Source organism: Kogia breviceps, chromosome 3 (genome assembly GCF_026419965.1).
Source record: "Kogia breviceps isolate mKogBre1 chromosome 3, mKogBre1 haplotype 1, whole genome shotgun sequence".
Lineage (NCBI taxonomy): Eukaryota > Metazoa > Chordata > Mammalia > Artiodactyla > Physeteridae > Kogia > Kogia breviceps.
Window position 1 is genome coordinate 67,695,698 of NC_081312.1, and position 18,829 is coordinate 67,714,526.

The 18,829-nt window shown below is 36.1% G+C and overlaps 1 protein-coding gene across 4 annotated transcripts in view; it reads left to right on the top strand.

The window, feature by feature from the left end:
* The window catches only part of HEATR5A (HEAT repeat containing 5A), a 114,842-nt gene that overhangs the window by 66,464 nt on the left and 29,549 nt on the right, over positions 1–18,829 (top strand). For 2 of the 4 annotated variants that reach the window (XM_059057204.2, XM_059057205.2), the window contains exons 17-23: positions 5,783–5,888; positions 6,853–7,043; positions 8,339–8,498; positions 11,075–11,264; positions 12,163–12,332; positions 15,115–15,141; positions 17,388–17,526. In XM_059057204.2, the coding sequence (XP_058913187.1) occupies positions 5,783–5,888; positions 6,853–7,043; positions 8,339–8,498; positions 11,075–11,264; positions 12,163–12,332; positions 15,115–15,141; positions 17,388–17,526 (983 nt within the window). The remainder of the gene's footprint in view (positions 1–5,782; positions 5,889–6,852; positions 7,044–8,338; positions 8,499–11,074; positions 11,265–12,162; positions 12,333–15,114; positions 15,142–17,387; positions 17,527–18,829) is intronic. The other 2 variants (XM_059057206.2, XM_067028601.1) reach the window with 1 other exon arrangement.

Genomic DNA, 18,829 nt, shown 5'->3' on the forward strand with positions numbered 1-18,829 from the left:
CTGCTTGCCGCAACTAGAGAAAGCCCACGTGCAGCAACGAAGACCCAACACAGCCAAAAATAAATAAAAATTTAAAAAAATAAAAGGCTTCTAATGATTTCTCGTTGAGAATGAGTTTCTTTAATAACAGGATAATAACTTTCTTGGGGATCAAAAAATACTTCGGATAGCTAGTATCCAGGAAATTTCTATCTGAGACACTATATGGGAAGTGAATCTCTCCCACGGGATGTGCTGGTTAACAGTTTGTAAATTATTAACTATCCTCATTTATTCCCATTCATTCTCTGTCTCTTTCATGCTAGACAAGCAACACACATTTGACTAGCTCATAGCTTTTATATCAGTTTATCTGTTGTCTTCCAGAGAATACCAATTAGGTAAGGAGTTTACCATGTTCTCTTTGATGAAGACTCACAAAAAATATTTGAGTCTTGTCAGCAACACATTTCTGAAACAGGCTTAGTTTATGGATAGTTTACTTTCAGTGGATAGAAAAATGAATAACATTTATGTTGATTTTTAATAGCTTCATGTCTTTATTTAAAATGATAGTATTGATAGTATTTACTCAGTATGATATGTTACATGTATATTTTGAGATTAATTGCAAAAGATGATTTGAAATTTGTAGCCTATAGTTCACTGTGTATACTGTAACTATAGGTTGTATTTTAAGAAAATATATGACTAAATTATAAATGAATGCTATAGCACTAAAAGATGAGAGGAGAATCAAAGTGGACTGGAATTTTCAAAGAAGAATTGATGGAGAGGATGAGAATTGTACTAGTCTGTAACTGTACTATTATCTAGTGCATACAGTTAGTTTAAAATAATTAATTTGGATTCATACAGCAGTAACTACAGTAGATGGAACAGGGGTAGCCTTGTGGGCAAAAGATTGAAATTAAGCATGTTTTTTTTGTGTGTGTGTGTGGTACGCGGGCCTCTCACTGTTGTGGCCTCTCCCGTTGCGGAGCACAGGCTCTGGATGCACAGGCTCAGCGGCCATGGCTCACGGGCCCAGCTGCTCTGCAGCATGTGGGATACTCCCAGACCGGAGCACAAACCCGTGTCCCGTGCATCGGCAGGTGGGACTCCCAACCACTGTGCCACCAGGGAAGCCCTAAACATGTTTTTAAATGACTCTACTAAACTCTTTTTGATAGGTCTCAGATAAGAAGTGAAGAAAAGTATACTTCTTAGAACTTTCCTTTCAAAAAATTGATTTTAATACTCTCCTAAAGAAGGTGGGGGGTTTTTTGGGGTTTTCTTTTTTTTTATTTCTCCGAGATTTATTGCCTAATTATAGTCTCAAGGAAATAGTTTCTTATTTCTGTTGTTTAAAGTTTAATAAACTTTAAAACGTGCCAAATTTCTTTTTATCCCACCTGGATGGAAATAATGTATAGAATGAATATTCAAGGGAGGAGAGGTTTTGTTTGTTTTAATAAAAAAGTTGAGACCTGGTAAAAGCAAAACATTGTTTGGATTCTAACTGAATAAAAATAGTAGGCAGTGGTTTGGAGAATTTTAAAGGAAGTTGTCTGGCAGGATCCCAGATTCAGCAACTATCAGCAGTCTCCAATGGGTCCCCTTAGAGCACCACAGAGAAACATAGATAGGAAAGTTAAGTTTCTAATTTCCTGTTATCCTAGGTATGATACTTGTTTAAAATGGCAGACCTTTCTTCTTTGGGCCATAGATTTGCATTTCTAGAGAAGAAATATCTTAATCAAAGTACCTGTATTCAACAACAAGTGAATTTTTTAAAGCATTTTGTTATCGTGGTTATCTTCGTGTTTAAACAGTTTAAAAGAAACTCTTGTAGTTAACATGACGTTGTCCTAAGATTAGAAATAGGTTTTTCATATTTTATTTATGTACTTAGAAATTAAATTGTCTTTAAATCAGTTGATTATCTTTATTTTTAATTAAATTTATTTACTTATTTGTTTGTTTTTGGCTGCATTGGGTCTTCATTCTGCACGTGGGTTTTCTCTAGTTATGATGAGCAGGGCCTACCTTTCGTTGTGGTGCACTGGCTTCTCATTGTGGTGGCTCCTCTTGTTGCGCAGCACAGGCTCTAGGCATGCCAGCTTCAGTAGTTGTGGCACAGAGGCTCAGTAGTTGTGGCTCACGGGCTCTAGAGTGCAGGCTTGGTAGTTGTGTTACACGGGCTTGGTAGTTGTGGCTTTCAGGCTCTAGAGCGCAGGCTCAGTAGTTGTGGCGCATGGGCTTAGTTGCTCTGTGGCATGTGGGATCTTCCTGGACCAGGGCTCAGACCCGTGCCGCCTGCATTGGCAGGCAGATTCTTAACCACTGTGCCACCAGAGAAGTCCCTAATTATCTTTATTTTGACTATAGGATTCTAAAAATAAGAGAACTTCGCATCAATAATTTTAAAGCACTAAAATGTTTAAAGTTCTGGACTATCAAGATATTTTACACAGAGAAGAAGTTATTACTGATCTTGTGTATGTGTTGTTTATGGTTACTTTTCAATATGTTTTGCACCTAATTGCAAAGAATGAATTAATTCACCTGAAGATTGTTTCACCCTTGACTGTACATTGCAATCATTGGGACAACTTTTTAAAACATAGATTCTGACTTAGTAGTAATGGTATGCATACTATATTGGGCACTGAAATTTTTAAAAACTCCTTAGGTGATTCTGGTGTACTGCCAGTTTTGAGAACCACTGATAAAAATGTAGATTGTGAGTTGACCGAGAGAGAGGAAAAAAGTTATAGTTCTCAGTAGTGAAAATTTTCACCATTATACACCCTCTCTGAAAGTATAAGTAAGGTAAATCAGCATTTTAAAATTTTACGTCTTTGCTGTTTACTCAGTTACCTATGTGTTTTTATTTCATCCAGACTCAAAACTTTTAATATCTAATTTCATTCTGAACTAATAATTATATGTTATAATTGATAACTACTTAGGAATACCAATTCAGTACTACTGAAAACTGGTCATCTCCATCTTCCTGAAGATTCAGAATGTTCTGTTGCGATCTCTGTCAGAATTTGGGGGTAAAGGATGGAGAAAAGTATTTTGGGCTCTGGTAGTCTCATTTACAGTCTTTGGCCCATGAATGTGGGCAAGAAAATAGTACAGGTCAGGTTTTATTGTAATGTAACAAAATTCTCAAGCTGTAACCTTAAGTATTTTTACTACTTTCAACATGACACAGTTCCATTGTAGCAGGTGACTAGGATGTGATCTAATAATGATGTTTTAGGTTTCAAATTCATAAGGCTGACCATATGGTTATCCTTAATTTTTCTTCCTGCAGGGCAATTTGGGCATAAATATATTCTTGAAACATAATGACTTTAAATATAGTCTTGGAAAACAGGCAGAAAAAACTTTTATATGATACATTATCATGTTATTGATAATAAAAATTAGAAATGGCCTAAATGTCCCAAAGTAGGGAACTGGGTAAACAAGGTATTGTATTGCCAGACTATATAATACTAATAGCTATTTAAAATTATTTCAGTACATGTGGAATCTAAAAATACAACGAACTAATGAATATAACAAAAAAGCAGACTCACAGATACAGAGAACTATCTAGTGGTTACCTGTGGGGAGAGGGAAGGGGGAGGGGCAATATAGGGGGAGGGAATTAAAGGTACCAACTATTATGTAAAAAATAAGCTACACGGCCATATTGTACAACTCAGGGAATATAGCCAATATTTTAAAATAACTATAAATGAAGTATAACCTTTAAAAATTGTGGATCACTATATTGTACACCTGTAACTTATATAATATATTGTACATCAACTATACTTCAATTAAAATAAAAAAGAAATATCACAGGAGGCCAAGATAAAAAGGAGAAAAAAATTATTTCAGTGCAGTAATTAGTAAGATGGGATTAATGTTTAGGGAAATGAAAAAGAGTTACTAACAAAATGTGATCCCAGTTTTCTAAAAATGATATCCATATACCTGGGGTGGGGATGGAACCAGGGAGAGACTAAAACAAAGATGCCAAATGTTAATAGTGGCTCTTTCCAGATGGTGAGATTATGGGTGAATTTTATTTTTCTTTCCTGTGCTTTTCTGAGTTTTTCACGTTTATTATGATGAACAGAATTAACCCTGAAATAAGGAAATAAATATTTAACTAAATAGACTACTTAGAGTTACAGTGGTTTTTCCCCAAATTTTTAGTGATCCACCATGTTTATTATGTTCTCTGAGTTGATTTTATGTATATTGCTTTCCTTAAGTCATACACATGTAACTTCACACCTTTCCTTTTTTCTGACTTCTTCCACAGCTGGGTTTTTAAAAGCACAATACCCATATCTATTCTGTTTTTATAACAGAATTGGCATTTGGATCAAAACTGTATTTGGGTCTTGTGGCCTCACCAGAATGATAGAGATTTAGTTACAGGCTCAGAGATACTATTGCAAGTACGTTAGAGTTGAGTAAAAGTATACCCATGTGCCATCTTCAGCCAGTCATGCCCTGTTTTCACTCACTGGGTGCAGCTGTCCTTTATATTGTTCAACAAGCACATTTGACTGCTAACTATATGCCAAACCCAGATACTAGAGAGATGAAGATAAATTATAAGATCTATGCCTATCATCAAGATAGTTCACAACAGAAGAAGTATTCTTAAACATTATTTCAGTTTTCCTGATTTAAAGGGAGAGAAGGCGGGGAAAGGAAGTTCAGAGCTCTGAAGCAGTGTTTCTAAACATTGGAGAAATTGGTGGGAAAAAATGAGGTGATTTATTTCATGGTTACATATCTTTAATCTCAACAAATGGATTTTTAAAAAGGATATGAAAAACAATTTATGTAAGCTGCATTAAAACCCATGGACAGGGCTTCCCTGGTGGCGCAGTGGTTGGGAGCCCGCCTGCCGATGCAGGGGACGCGGGTTCGTGACCCGGTCCAGGAGGATCCCACATGCCGTGGAGCGGCTGGGCCTGTGAGCCAGGGCCGCTGAGCCTGCGCGTCCGGAGTCTGCGCTCCGCAACGGGAGAGACCACAACAGTGAGAAGCCCGCGTAATGCAAAAAAAAAAAAAAAAAAAAAAACCCTTGGACACATTCAACCCCACACCAAAAGTAATGTGCATATATTCATCATAGTTAGAATTGTGAAAATAAGAAATTTGCTCTCCACCAGAAGGAGAATGGTTGAATAAATTGTAGTATGTGTGTAGTAAAAATTGGCTTCCTGAAAATTATCAAAGAATAAAAATGATTTGAAAAGTGCTAAAGAGGTAATGTTAAGTGAGAAAAGCAACTGTAAAAACTGTTATATATAGTATGATCCCAAGTACATGTTTAAGGTATGGTTGGGGTTCGAAAAGCTGTGCTGCTTCTCATTAACTGAAGTCAGTGCTACCTTTAAAATGAAGGAATGTATTTGAATCCAGTAAGTCCTGTTATTAAGAGCAAAAATGTTGACACAAGTGACTTTCAAAATATTTGTTTAGAAAATAGTTGCTGAAATAGCTGAATTTGCCCAGGTAAATCTATATTAAGTGATACATTTGTTGTTATTTTTTCACAAAATAATGCTTCTCCCCCACTGTCATAATGACACATAATCAAAATATTTTTGCATTGGTTGTGATATATTTTCATTTCCTGAAATGCTTCAGTGTGTTTGACAACAGTTTATCTCATTTTAGTAGTTCCAACAAAATGCAACAAAACAAATTTGTAGTGGATATTCAGTACTGCCCTTTGACTTACTTTATCTTTAAATCTTGTTTCTGATTTTAGGCTTCTTATACTGGAACAGCTTTTGGACAGTATAAAGCATACAAAAGGAGCTCGTCAACAAGTAGTTCAGTTACATGTTGTTTCTTCAGTTTCTAGTTTCTTGAAGGTAATTCTGTTTTTTAAAAATTCACGTTTGCTTGATGTTTTTTTTTCCCCTAATGTATGGCCAACTAAGTAGGTTGGGGAAGGTGTTTTTAAAGGGCTGGTTTTTCCCCCCCGATTTTTCTTAATGTTTCAGGATTTGCAATTCCCCTTTTACCTTTTTTTTGGTGGGGGGGGCCCATACTGCATGGCATGTGGGATCTCAGTTCCCTGACCAGGGATCGAACCCGTGCTCCCTGCATTGGAAGCACAGAGTCTTAACTACTGGACCACCAGGGAAGTCCCTCCCCTTTTACTTTTTCTCTATATAAAACTTGTTAGTCAGAAATCAAACTTAAAATCTTGGCTTAGAACCATGCTTTATAAACTACCAACCCTAATATCCCAGATCTGGGATTGGCAGACTATGGCCTATGGACCAAATCTGGTTCATTGTTGCATTTATGGCTTATTGTTTCTAAGTAAAATATAATAGGCTTCATTGATCATTTAGTTTATGGAAATCCCTATTAATGTTCTTCTGAACACATACATACTGCAGTGATAATTGATCACCATATTGTTTGCCTGGAGGTTTAAAATTCTAAAGTACTTCATGAGAAAAATAATGTATGTTTACTGTGGATTTTGGTATTCTGATTTTTTTTTTTTTGCGGTACGCGGGCCTCTCACTGTTGTGGCCTCTCCTGTTGCGGAGCGCAGGCTCCAGACACACAGGCTCAGCAGCCATGGCTCACGGGCCCAGCCGCTCTGCGGCATGTGGGATCTTCCCGGACCGAGGCACGAACCCGTGTCCCCTGCATCGGTAGGCGGATTCTCAACCACTGTGCCACCAGGGAAGCCGTGATTTTTTTTTTAAGGAGTAATCACCAAATATGAACATATTTGGTTAACCAGAATATACATTCCAAACTGGATAAGATAATTTACTAGAGTTGCAAGTTTGGATTGTTTTTTACGTATTTCAGTATGTGGCTGGCTCTAAGGGACATTTGGGTCCAGAAGAAATGAGAAGACCTGTCCTCGCATTGGTGATGGGAGCCTTAGAAAGTCCCAGCCCCCTCTTGAGATGTGCAGCTGCAGAGGCATGGGCTAGATTAGCCCAAGTGGTTGATGATGGAGCTTTTACTGCTGCGTTAGCTCAAGTTAGCTTTGACAAGTAAGTTAATTTCTTATTTAATACTCATGGACTGTGTGTCAAAACTGGGTGTAGCTTGTTGGTTTGTTGGAACTTACGAAAATTCATTCTGATAATTAACTTTAAAAAACTGAGAAATGTGTATACTTTAAAATAAAGGAGAACTCCCCCCCCACACCTGCTTGTTTTGGAACATAAAACTATTACTAGTTCTTTGGCTTTAGTTTTTATATGAGAAAGATCACTGTCTATATGAGTGATGTAATAGGCCATCAGTGGACTCTGGGAGTAAGAAGCTTATGGAGTTTTATCATGTAAAATATAGATGATAGGTAGTAAGAACAACCGAATGGAAAGAGAGAAAGCTGCAGGTCAGGAAACATAAACTATATTTTTGTTTCTACCGGCTTTGTAACCCTGAGCAGGTTACTTAATCCTCTCAACCAGTTTTCCTCTATTTCATATAGAAGGTTATTAATACTACCCTGCCTACTAAGAATGTTAAGGTAAATGAGATAATAAATATGAAAGTAGTATGAAGAAAATAAAACAACTGCAAGTAAAGTTCATGGTTATATTAGTTATACATATATAAAGCTATATTATTATTGGTGGTAGTAATGCAGGCAGCACTTTCACCTTCTAGTCTATTGAATATGTGTATCTTGATTTGGTTATGAGCTCAACGTCTGATGTCAGATTACTAACTCGGTTCAAATCCCAACTCTTCCATTTAATAGTTGGTTACTTGTAAGAGTCACTTTGGCTAAAGTGACTAAGTCATTTTGATTTCCTCATCTGTTAAAAGGAACTGATAATATCAGTAGTGTGAATTTCGAGATTGATGAGTGGATTAAAGGACCAAATATAAAGCGCTTAAACTAGTATACTATTCATAAGAAAACTCCTAATAAATAATGAGTTCTCTTACTATATTTAATTTTTAAATCAAAGTTCATGAGTTGGAACTCTCTTTATATGGAATTAGAGTATCTCAGCAATGAGAGTTTTTAAAGTATAACTTAATGATAAAGTAATAATGCCTGCCATATGAATTTAGTGTGTGTGTATTTCTGAGAGACATTGAAATTGCTTATATTTAAATAATGATTAATAATGGTAAAGACATTTTTATTTAAAATGTTTTTCTTTTCAAGATACCTTTCAGGTTATTTCAGAGTTTTTTTTAATCAGTTAACGGTAAATATATTTCTGAATTTTTCAACTCTTTATACAGAAAGTTTGCCTAAGTGACAGTGTGCATGCATTGGTTTTGTTTCAGTAATTGTCAATTATTTTTGTTTCCATAATCGCAGACTGAAATCAGCAAGGGACGCAGTTACCAGAACAGGACACTCATTGGCTTTGGGATCCCTACATAGGTACCTGGGAGGAATAAGTTCTTCTCAACATTTGAATTCTTGTGTTGGAATCCTTTACACTTTATCTCAGGACAGCACTTCTCCTGATGTGCAGGTAAGTACTTCATGTGATACCTTCCTTGAAATTCTTGATTTGTAGATAATGCAGATTATGTTTTTATTGACCATTACTAATTTATAAAATAATTCTTGCTCCATAATAATATCAAAGCCATTGTTAACCTTGATTGATTTTTAAAATTCAGATCTCATTATCTTTACTTCATACTCAGTGTCTAAAGTCAAATTCAATATCATTTTCTGAAAATGGATCTCCTTTCCATCTTAAAATAACATCTGCTATTTTGTAGAGCTTAACAGGTACCATGCATTGTATTACATTCTTCTAAACATATGAACATATTTAATCCTCACAGTAATCTAGTATGTATATTCCCATTATACAGAAAGAAAACTGTGGCTTACAGAAGCTAAGTACTTGCTCACAGCTAAAAAACTAATATATTGTGGAGTCAGGTGAAGAACATAAGTCATGGACTCCGAACTCATGTTCTTAACCACTTTACCATATTATTATACATATCTTACCCATTTCTGTCAATCATCATTCTCCTGATATCTTAATCACATCTTGAATGATTGTTACTCTTCCTGCTTTTTTAATCCCCTTATTGTATCTCTGTCCCCCCTGTGTGTCCCTGATTATTACAGTAGCCTCCTACCTGGTCACTTTATGTTTAAGTTCTTTTCTTTTCAACTCTCCCTAGATATGAAGCCAGAAATGTTTTCCTGAAAGATTTTCATCTTGTCACTTCCTTACTGAAAAGCTGGGGAAACTGTTTATTGCTTCTTAAATACTTCTCATTGAAGTCCCATCAGCTGACCCAGAAACTTTCTCTGTTATTAACCCAAAGTACTGGTCTTCTCCTAGCTGATCTTCCTGCTTTCCTCCCACACATGTCATTCTCGTATCTGCACTTAATGTTTTTCCTATTGCTCTCCTCTCTTTCTATTCCTTTCTGATAATCCACATCTTTTAGTATTCTCACATCCAGTTTAACCACCTTCCTTTTAAACTTCAACATCCAACATAACTTTCATTCTTGAGTTACCATATTACTATATTAACTATCTTTTGTTGATTAATTTAAATTGTTCTTTCCGTGGCATCCAGTGTCATCAAATCTGACTCTTCCTGATTGCTGCTATCTCTCACCTAATGGGAGTTCATTTTTGTAGCATTTAAAGTACTGTAAGCTTTTCATATACATCTATTGATAAGAGGGGTAAAAGTTTCTCAATTGATTTCCTAAAAGGAGGACTCTTTACATACTTCTTGTTATAAAAAGTTCAAGCATACATAAAAGTAGAGAACATGCTATAAGGAACCTCTTATACCCATCATCTAACTTCAGTGGTTATCAGTTTATGGCCAGTCTTGTTTGAACCAGAGTTGCCAAACTTATTTTATAAAGGGCCAGGTAGGGCTTCCCTGGTGGTGCAGTGGTTGAGAATCCGCCTTCCGATGTAGGAGACACGGGTTCGTGCCCTGGTCCGGGAAGATCCCACATGCCGCGGAGCAACTAAGCCCGTGAGCCATGGCCGCTAGGCCTGCGCGTCCGGAGCCTGTGCTCCGCAACGGGAGAGGCCACAACAGTGAGAGGCCCGCATACCGCAAAAAAAAAAAAAAAAAAGGGCCAGGTAGTAAATTATTTAGGCTTTACATGTTATACAGTCTCTGTCAACTGCTCAATTCTGCCATTATAGCAGGAAAGCAGCCATAAATAATATGTAAACAGATGAGCATGACTGTGTTTCGACAAAACTTTATTTCTAAAAATAGGTGGCAGGCGAGATTGGCTCAAAGGCATTTTGTTTGTTTAATATATAAATATTTATATATAACATGTATATTTATTTTATAAATATAAATATTTATAATATTTAGTTTTATAGATATATTTATTCTTTCATAGTTATAACACTGCACCTGTTAGAAGTGTGCATCTCTGTGAATAAAGTATAGAAACTGAATACACCATGTAACCAGCACCTAGATCAAGAAACAGAACAATATCAATACCCCAAACACTCTCCTAATGTTCTCTTCTAGTTACTACCTGTCCCACCAAGGATAACCACTATCCTAATTTGCAACAGCATATATTAGTTTTGCCTGCTTTTATACTTTATATCAGTGGAATCATATGGTATGTACTATTTTATGTCTGGCTTTCTTCAACACTGTGTTCAAGAGATTTGTCTGTAATTATTGCATGTAGTTGTAGATATTGTTGAATCTTTTAAAAACTTGAATTTTCATTCTCTATACAGATTAAACATTAAACAGTTTTCAACAAACCAGATTTAGTTCAAGCTGTTAGCTAAAGAACCAAACACTGTATGGAATTCTTAGTGCTGAGATATATGCACATATGCCATTCTAAATTAGGCATTTGTCTCTCGATTGTTTTTTACTGCATATTTAAAGAGAAAAATTTTCTTAAAACTCCTGAAGTTCTCCATTTCTCTCTCCAAGTTAGTAATAACACACAAATATTTTACTGTGCTATTACGTTATCACTTGCTTCAACAAAAGAACAACTCATTGTGTTTTATGTTTCTTAATGCTGCTATAACATTTTAAATTGTTTTTCTCTGTCTTCACAGACCTGGGCACTGCATTCTCTCTCATTGATAATTGATTCTGCTGGCCCACTCTATTATACACATGCAGAACCAACCCTTTCTCTTATTATTATGTTGTTGTTAAATGTGCCTCCTACTCATGCTGAAGTTCACCAAAGCCTTGGTCGCTGTTTGAATGCCCTTATTACTACACTGGGTCCAGAGCTACAAGGTATTCATAGCTGCTTTTGTGACGTCTTACATAAAAATATATGCATAAAAATGAATTCAGTTCCTATTATTGAATCAAACATTTCTCAACAAAGTGAAGTTTAGCAGAATGCTCTTTTCAAATATATGGGCAGAATGTTGAGAACAGTCTTGGGAAGACTGACTCCTGGATGATGACATGATAGAAAAAACATAGAAACTTAATCTAAGCTTCACCAACTGTTACTTAATTGGGTGACTTTGGGGAAATCCTCATGTCTCTTAAGCTTTAGTTTCCTCTTCTATCAAATAAGAGAAAATTTGAAAAACCCTTGTGATTGGCACATAGTAGGTGCTCAGTATATTTTGTTAAAATAAATGCCAGTCTGATTTTTCTTACCTTGAAAAGATAAGGAGTACCATATTTAGAAAAATTAGATATGTCCTAAAAATGCTTCCCTTAACAAGTAAAGTGACAGACATGAAATGGAATAGTTTAAAGAACTCTATCTGTTTTAAGATATAAATGACAAAGCCCCAGAACTCAGTTATTCTGATCTATTCAAATGCAGAGTACATGATTTTAATATATGAAAGCAACTCTCAACTAATACAAGCAGGGTGAAGTTTATTAGCTCTTTCTAATTCTACTTTTCATGAAAATTTGATGTAAACTGCAGATAGTCTTAGGTTCTTCTTTGCCTAATGATTTGTGTTACCATAAATCTTTCAGACTAAAAATAACTAACATAATCTAAAAATCTATAACCTGGATTATCCCTGCTTTTGTAGAAGAAATTTACTTCACAGAACCTTAAGTTTAAGATGGGGGGGGGAAGAAATTTTAAGCCCAGTAATATATGTTTAAAGGGTAATGATTTTATAGGCCAATTATTAAAAGCTTTCTGCTTTCATTTTAGGTAACAGTACTTCCGTTTCTACCCTAAGGACCTCCTGTCTGTTGGGTTGTGCAGTGATGCAAGATAACCCAGACTGCCTTGTCCAAGCTCAGGCCATATCATGCCTTCAGCAGCTTCACATGTTTGCTCCACGACATGTCAACTTGTCTAGCCTGGTCAGCTGCCTCTGTGTGAGTATAAAATTGTGTATGTCCTTAGTTTCTATTATTGGAAATTTAAATTTAAATATTCTCTAGAGTGTACAATAGCTATTTTCCCTCAGTTCTGGTCTTTTTTGGGCAGTGGGGGACAACTTCATATAATGATATCTTAAACCTCTCATATATTGATTCATTTTTCTTCCATTAATGTTGAACTTAGTATTTGGAATATTGATTCATTAATCAGTAAAGACATACTGAGTGCTAATATCACAGGTAGTATATAAATGCTATAGGACACGGAAATATTTATGTGGTAACATATATTTTTTCCTACTTCTTCCTCTTTCCCAAATTATTACATATAAAGTTCTTTTCATCCCAGATGGGCAAATAATATTTTTCCTTAATATTCTAGCAGCATATGCATCAATATCTGGGTTCTAATAGTGTGTCTAATGAATATAGAAAGGTGAAGGTGATCAATAAAAAAGTTCTGATGAGATGGTTCGTAATCATCAGTGGTTTTAAGATTTACCTTGCGCATCACCAGTTTCTATCTGGACTTGCCTGAAAAAGTTGAGTTACACTTGGAGTTAAAACTTGACACGGGGGACTTCCCAAGTGGTGCAGTGGTTAAGAATCCACCTGCCAATTCAGGTGACACGGGTTTGAGCCCTGGTCCGGGAAGATCCCACATGCCGCGGAGCAGCTAAGCCCACGTGCCACAACTACTGAGCCTGCGCTCTAGAGCCTGCGAGCCATAACTACTGAGCCCATGTACCACAACTACTGAAGCCCATGCACCTAGAGCCTGTGCTCTGCAATAAGAAAAGCCACCGCCATGAGAAGCCCATGCACCGCAACGAAGAGTAGCCCCCGCCCGCTGCAACTAGAGAAAGCCCGCATGCAGCAACAAAGACCCAATGCAGCCAAAAATAAATAAATAAATAAAATCAAAAAAAAAAAAAACTTGACACCATTGCTTTTCAACTTTTTCTGCCCCTGTAATGTTCACAGCACACTCCTCTTAGTAACATGACAGTTGAGAATCATTACTTTAGACAGACCTTTCATTTTCAAGCTTAAGACAAAATATGCATTTCAGACCTTGAAAGAACCTCAAACATCAGTAAAACCAACCTTCTCAATAAAAATATAAAGACCCAAAAGTCAAATATTTTGCCCAAGGTGTAACATACCTAGGTAGTAGTAGCTCTAAGCCTAGAATCCAGGTTTCTGAACTCCTTGTCCAGTCCTTGTTTCATTATTTCATATTGACTTGGTAGTTATGGACCCTCTTAGCTCTGCTCCCTCCTAGCTATGTGGCCTTAGGGACATCCCATAACCTCCTCCAGCCTCAGTTATCGTGTCTGTAAAACACGAGGATTACACAAGATGCCGCCTATAAATGCACTTGTCCTCTGCACTTAATAACCACTCAGTAAATTGTAATTGTTTTTATTTTCTTAACATGTAACTTAAACATAGAATTGTATTTATCTCCATATTGATTTTCATGGTCATAATTATGTAAGACTCTTAAAGAGAGGACATGACTGACTTTTCTGATAGAAACTTTGGTTTCTATCTGGGTTAAACACGTATTAGAGAAAACAGCACTTACTGGAAAAGAATTTTACCTTTATCATTCAGCAACTTTTCCCCAGGGATATTGCTCTTTATATTTGAAGAACAATTGCCAATACCAATTATTGAAAAATACCCACTACTTTGCAAGTTGATCTAACTTTCTACTCTCCATTTAAATATAACAACACTGGGACTTCCCTGGTGGCTCAGTGGTTAAGGATCTGCCTGCCAATGCAGGGGACACGGGTTCGAGCCCTGGTCCGGGAAGATCCCACATGCCACGGAGCAGCTAAGCCCGTGCGTCATAACTACTGAGCCTGCGCTCTAGAGCCTGCAAGCGACAACTACTGAGCCCTTGTGCCACAACTACTGAAGCCCGCGTGCCTAGAGCCTGTGCTCCGCAACAAGAGAAGCCATCACAATGAGAAGCCCACGCACCGCAGGGAAGAGTAGCCCCCACTTGCCGTAACTAGAGAAAGCCCGTGGGCAGCAATGAAGACCCAATGCAGCCAAAAATAAACAAAATAAATACATTTTTTAAAATTGCTTTTGCTCTCCTATTAACAACTTTATGATCAGGTTTCTTTTCTATATAGAACTTAATTATTTAGCATGAAGTGTTTTCATATTAACTGAAACTCCCTGAGTATTCAGAATACATTTAATCATTAGGAAGGAATCTTACTGCAAAGGTTTTTCTTCTAACTGCATGCTATTTAACTTCCATTCTGAACTTGGCGTTAGCTACACTCACAATTCTGACTACTCACAGTTTTAAAACTTGGCTTCCAAGAGTAAGAAATCTATAATTAACTTGTGATGAGGTAAACCATTAACTTGGTCCCTTGCTGGACACCTGTTCATGTGAATGTAATCCAGATCACTCCTTTCACACTCATGTCTACTTGTTCTGGTTTTGTTACTGAGGCTTAATGAAAGATTCCAAAGGAAAACCTAATTACACAAATGTGCGTTTTGAAATTATCGTATTATATCTTTACATCTTGAGTTGACTGTTTTTAAAATCTTACCTCAACTCATATTTTAAGTTGGAAAATGAAGTATTTATGGCATATTTTTTAAAAGCTGAAGCTAAGCAAGGTTGAATGATAGCTCTATTAACATTTACATTTTAATGCTTAGCTGACTGTTGTCAAAGTCATCCTAGTATTTATCTTTTGGTTTTGTCATGACCAGTCTGTCATTTGTTTTTGTGCAGGAGATCTTGTTGGATAATTCTGTGTTGGTAGGTCCCTGACCCTCGATTCCTAACTTTTTTTGAGGTTTGCAGTGCTGTTTCTTTGTGTTGTTTTTTTTTTTTGGTTGTAGATGTTCTTGTTTTCCTCTGCATCTCTTCGTTTAAGCTAACCATTAATGCAAAGTCCAGTGTGTATAGCATGTTACATGGTGTTTTATTTAATACCCATGTAAACAAATCCTCCCTAACCTTCTCCAGCTAGTGCACTCACTCCTTGCACTTAATTTTGCATCATTTTGATTTAATATATTCATTTCAGAAAGGAATTGTAATTACAGTTTGAGTTAATTTCTGTATTTTGCTTGCTTGATTTGTTTGCCTTAATCCACTTTATTCCTCTTCCCAATATAAATGCTGGAGAATGACATGGAAATATTAAGCGTCCCATTTTGCTTTGTGTGACGGCCTTTAATATTTTTTATACCAAACAAGTAAAGAGTACTTTTGAGCATGCTTTTTCTACAAGATTGTTTGACCAGCCTGAATAAACGCTGCACCTGCCTTGTATTATATGCTTGTAAAACTCCAGTTAAAGTAACTAGTAGATTTATTAACTTTTCTTTAAAATTGTCTTAATAGAGTGCTTTTTTGTCATTGTTGTTAAATATAGCCGTAATCTTGGGCATGAATAAACCTAATCGTTTACATTTTAACTTCTCTGTTATCCTGTGTACTAGTTTCTAACAGCAGAGTTCTTAAACATGACTAGAATGACATGACCTTGAGACTTTGTGAATGGCATTCCTGTCTTTCCACTTTTGAGTTCATGATATAGCTTGAGGGTATAATAGAACATATTTATAAAGCACTTCTCATCTGTGTGTTTCACTGCTAATATATTCACAAACTTTTCTTGCCTTTTATCTTCTGATAAAATTAAGGATTTAGCTCTCTTTGCATGTATCATATATCACAAACCAGCTGCAACTACCTACTCTTTTCCTCAGAATTTTGCCTCTGCTCTTTTCAACAAACTCACCTACTTCAGTTCTGTCTTTCACACATAAACCAGATCTAAAGGCACATGTATGAATTATGCCATTTCTAAAATTTTGCTCAGAAAAATCACTATTATAAGACATATTTATTGTCATAAGCCACACCAAACTGGTCTTTATTTTCATAGTTAGGACAAAATAAATTTCAAAATCTCTAGGCTTTATTCCACTTATGAAATCATTAAGAATTGGTATCCAGAAACCTTTGACTTGTTTTAATTGCTCATTTAAGGTATATCACCAATTGTATCATTTACCCTAGATAGACATAACTTTTTGAGATTTACATGGTTTAAATACTTCTCAGTAAAAAGAATATGTATTGAGCCTATCATTCTGAGGAGAAATATTCTCTATTGCTAAGACATTTACATATCTATGTACATATATGTGTATTCATATATAAGTAGATATACATGTATAAAATTTGGTATGTATAATGTTGTTTCAAGAGAGCATTTTCGGTGAATATGTTTTCTGAGTAAGACTCTTTCTGCCTTTATTTGAAAATGCATTTACTTACTATGTATGGCATCTGAATAAACTACTGTTGATAGAGGCTGCATTAATAATAACTAACATTTATTGAGTGCTTACTATTTGCCAGGTACTGTGCTGAACACTTTTGCATGTTTCTTTGTGTTGACTTCACAACAGCCCTGTGAGATGGGGGTAGTGTTATCTCCATATAACGAATGAGGAAACTGAGACACAGAGAGGTTAAATAACTTGCCCAAGGTCACACAGCTAGTAAGTCATGGATCTAGGACTCAAACTGAGACAGTTTGACTCCAGAGCCTCCATTTTAACCAGTATGCTACAGTGCTTATATGGATTTGTATAAACTTCTACTTAGAGATTCATAAAACATTATAATATAGTTCCATGAGCACATATATATAAGCTGCAAATAAATTCTTTCTCAATTTTATCTCTTTTGTCTCTCAAAACTGTTTTACTTATATAAATTTTATCTTCTAAATTGTCAGGAGGCTTTTGCTTGGATTTGTTTATGAATATTGCCTAATAAGTACATGTATTACTCCTTAAGCTGTTTCTAAGTTGTATAATAAAAAATATGTGCTAGGATAGTTGAGGTTTCTGTGTATTTAATAAATTGTGTCCAGCCCACTGATGGGCTGGACACAATCAGGAGGGGTCCAGTGAATATCTATTAGACATATTGAATGCCACCAAGAATTTCAGCTCTTTAACTTCCCAAATGGTGTTTTTCAGGTGAATCTTTGTAGTCCCTATTTGTTACTGAGACGAGCAGTACTGGCTTGTTTACGTCAGCTTGTTCAGAGAGAAGCAGCTGAAGTTTCAGAACACGCTGTTATGCTTGCTAAGGATAGCAGAGAAGAGTTGATTCCAGGTAATTCTTTCTATCAGTATTATCTCCAGCTCAGATGATTGTTTTAATCTTAAATCTTCCTTATAAACATGAGTTTTTAAAACAAAATTTAAGTTAGTATATAATATCTTAAATCTGCTACAAGTGATAATTGCTAACAGTGATTATCATTCCACCCAGTGATGTTACTGGTTTAGAGTAAATGGTTCTCAATCTTAGGCCCCCTATACTAGCGACATCCACCTCACCTTGGAACTTGTTAGAAATGCAGATTATTGGGCCCCATCTCAAATCTGCTAAGCCAGAAATCTGGGAGTAGAGCCCAGCAATCTCTTACTTATTTTTCTACAGTAATGATAATGGTACTGAAGTTTGAGAGCCATTGGTTTCAAATGAGTTTTTTCACAATAATGGATTGAAATTGGATTTAGCACTGAAGTCATTTTATCATATATGTCTTTCTTCCCCCTAAATCTCATTCAGTAAAATTTCTCATAGATGAACCTGCTTCAAGTTAAAGGATTTTTATACCCTTTCTATATTTTAGAGCTGAATTAAAAGATTTCTTGACCAAAAAATAAATAAATAAATAAATAATATATATAATTTAAAAAAAAAAAGATTTCTTGACCAGTAAGATTTGTTTTAAGTGTGCCTCTTCATTTTAAAATTATGTGAATAACTCAAACATGCGTATAAATTCAAACAGCCTATAAAAATATTACTGGTAATATCTTACACTTTAGTATATAGTTTCCCAAGTGCTATCACACTTTTAGAAGTTCTCAGACTTCATAAAGCTTTCCAATATCTAAAGCTCTCAGATCTATAATGTATTTTACTGTCATGCTGTGCTCTTTAAATTAGTTTTATTATTATATTAAAACCTTTGCTCTGACTTGAGTTTATCAGCATTGCTGAACTGTTACAGTAGTCATCAGACAGGTTGCAGAACATGGTTAATGTGTGGTATTCTCCCCAAAGTGGCCTTTAACTTATATTCACCACTGGAATTATCTGTATTTGTTGCTTTAGGATTTTATTATGTAAGTGTACTGGTACATAATTATTGAATTAGCTATGTGATTAAAATTATAGTAAAGGGGCTTCCCTGGTGGCACAGTGGTTAAGAACCCACCTGCCAGGGCTTCCCTGGTGGCACAGTGGTTGGGAGTCCGCCTGCCGATGCAGGGGACACGGGTTCGTGACCCGGTCTGGGAGGATCCCACATGCCGCGGAGCGGCTGGGCATGTGAGCCATGGCTGCTGGGCCTGCGCGTCCGGAGCCTGTGCTCCGCAACGGGAGAGGCCACAACAGTGGGAGG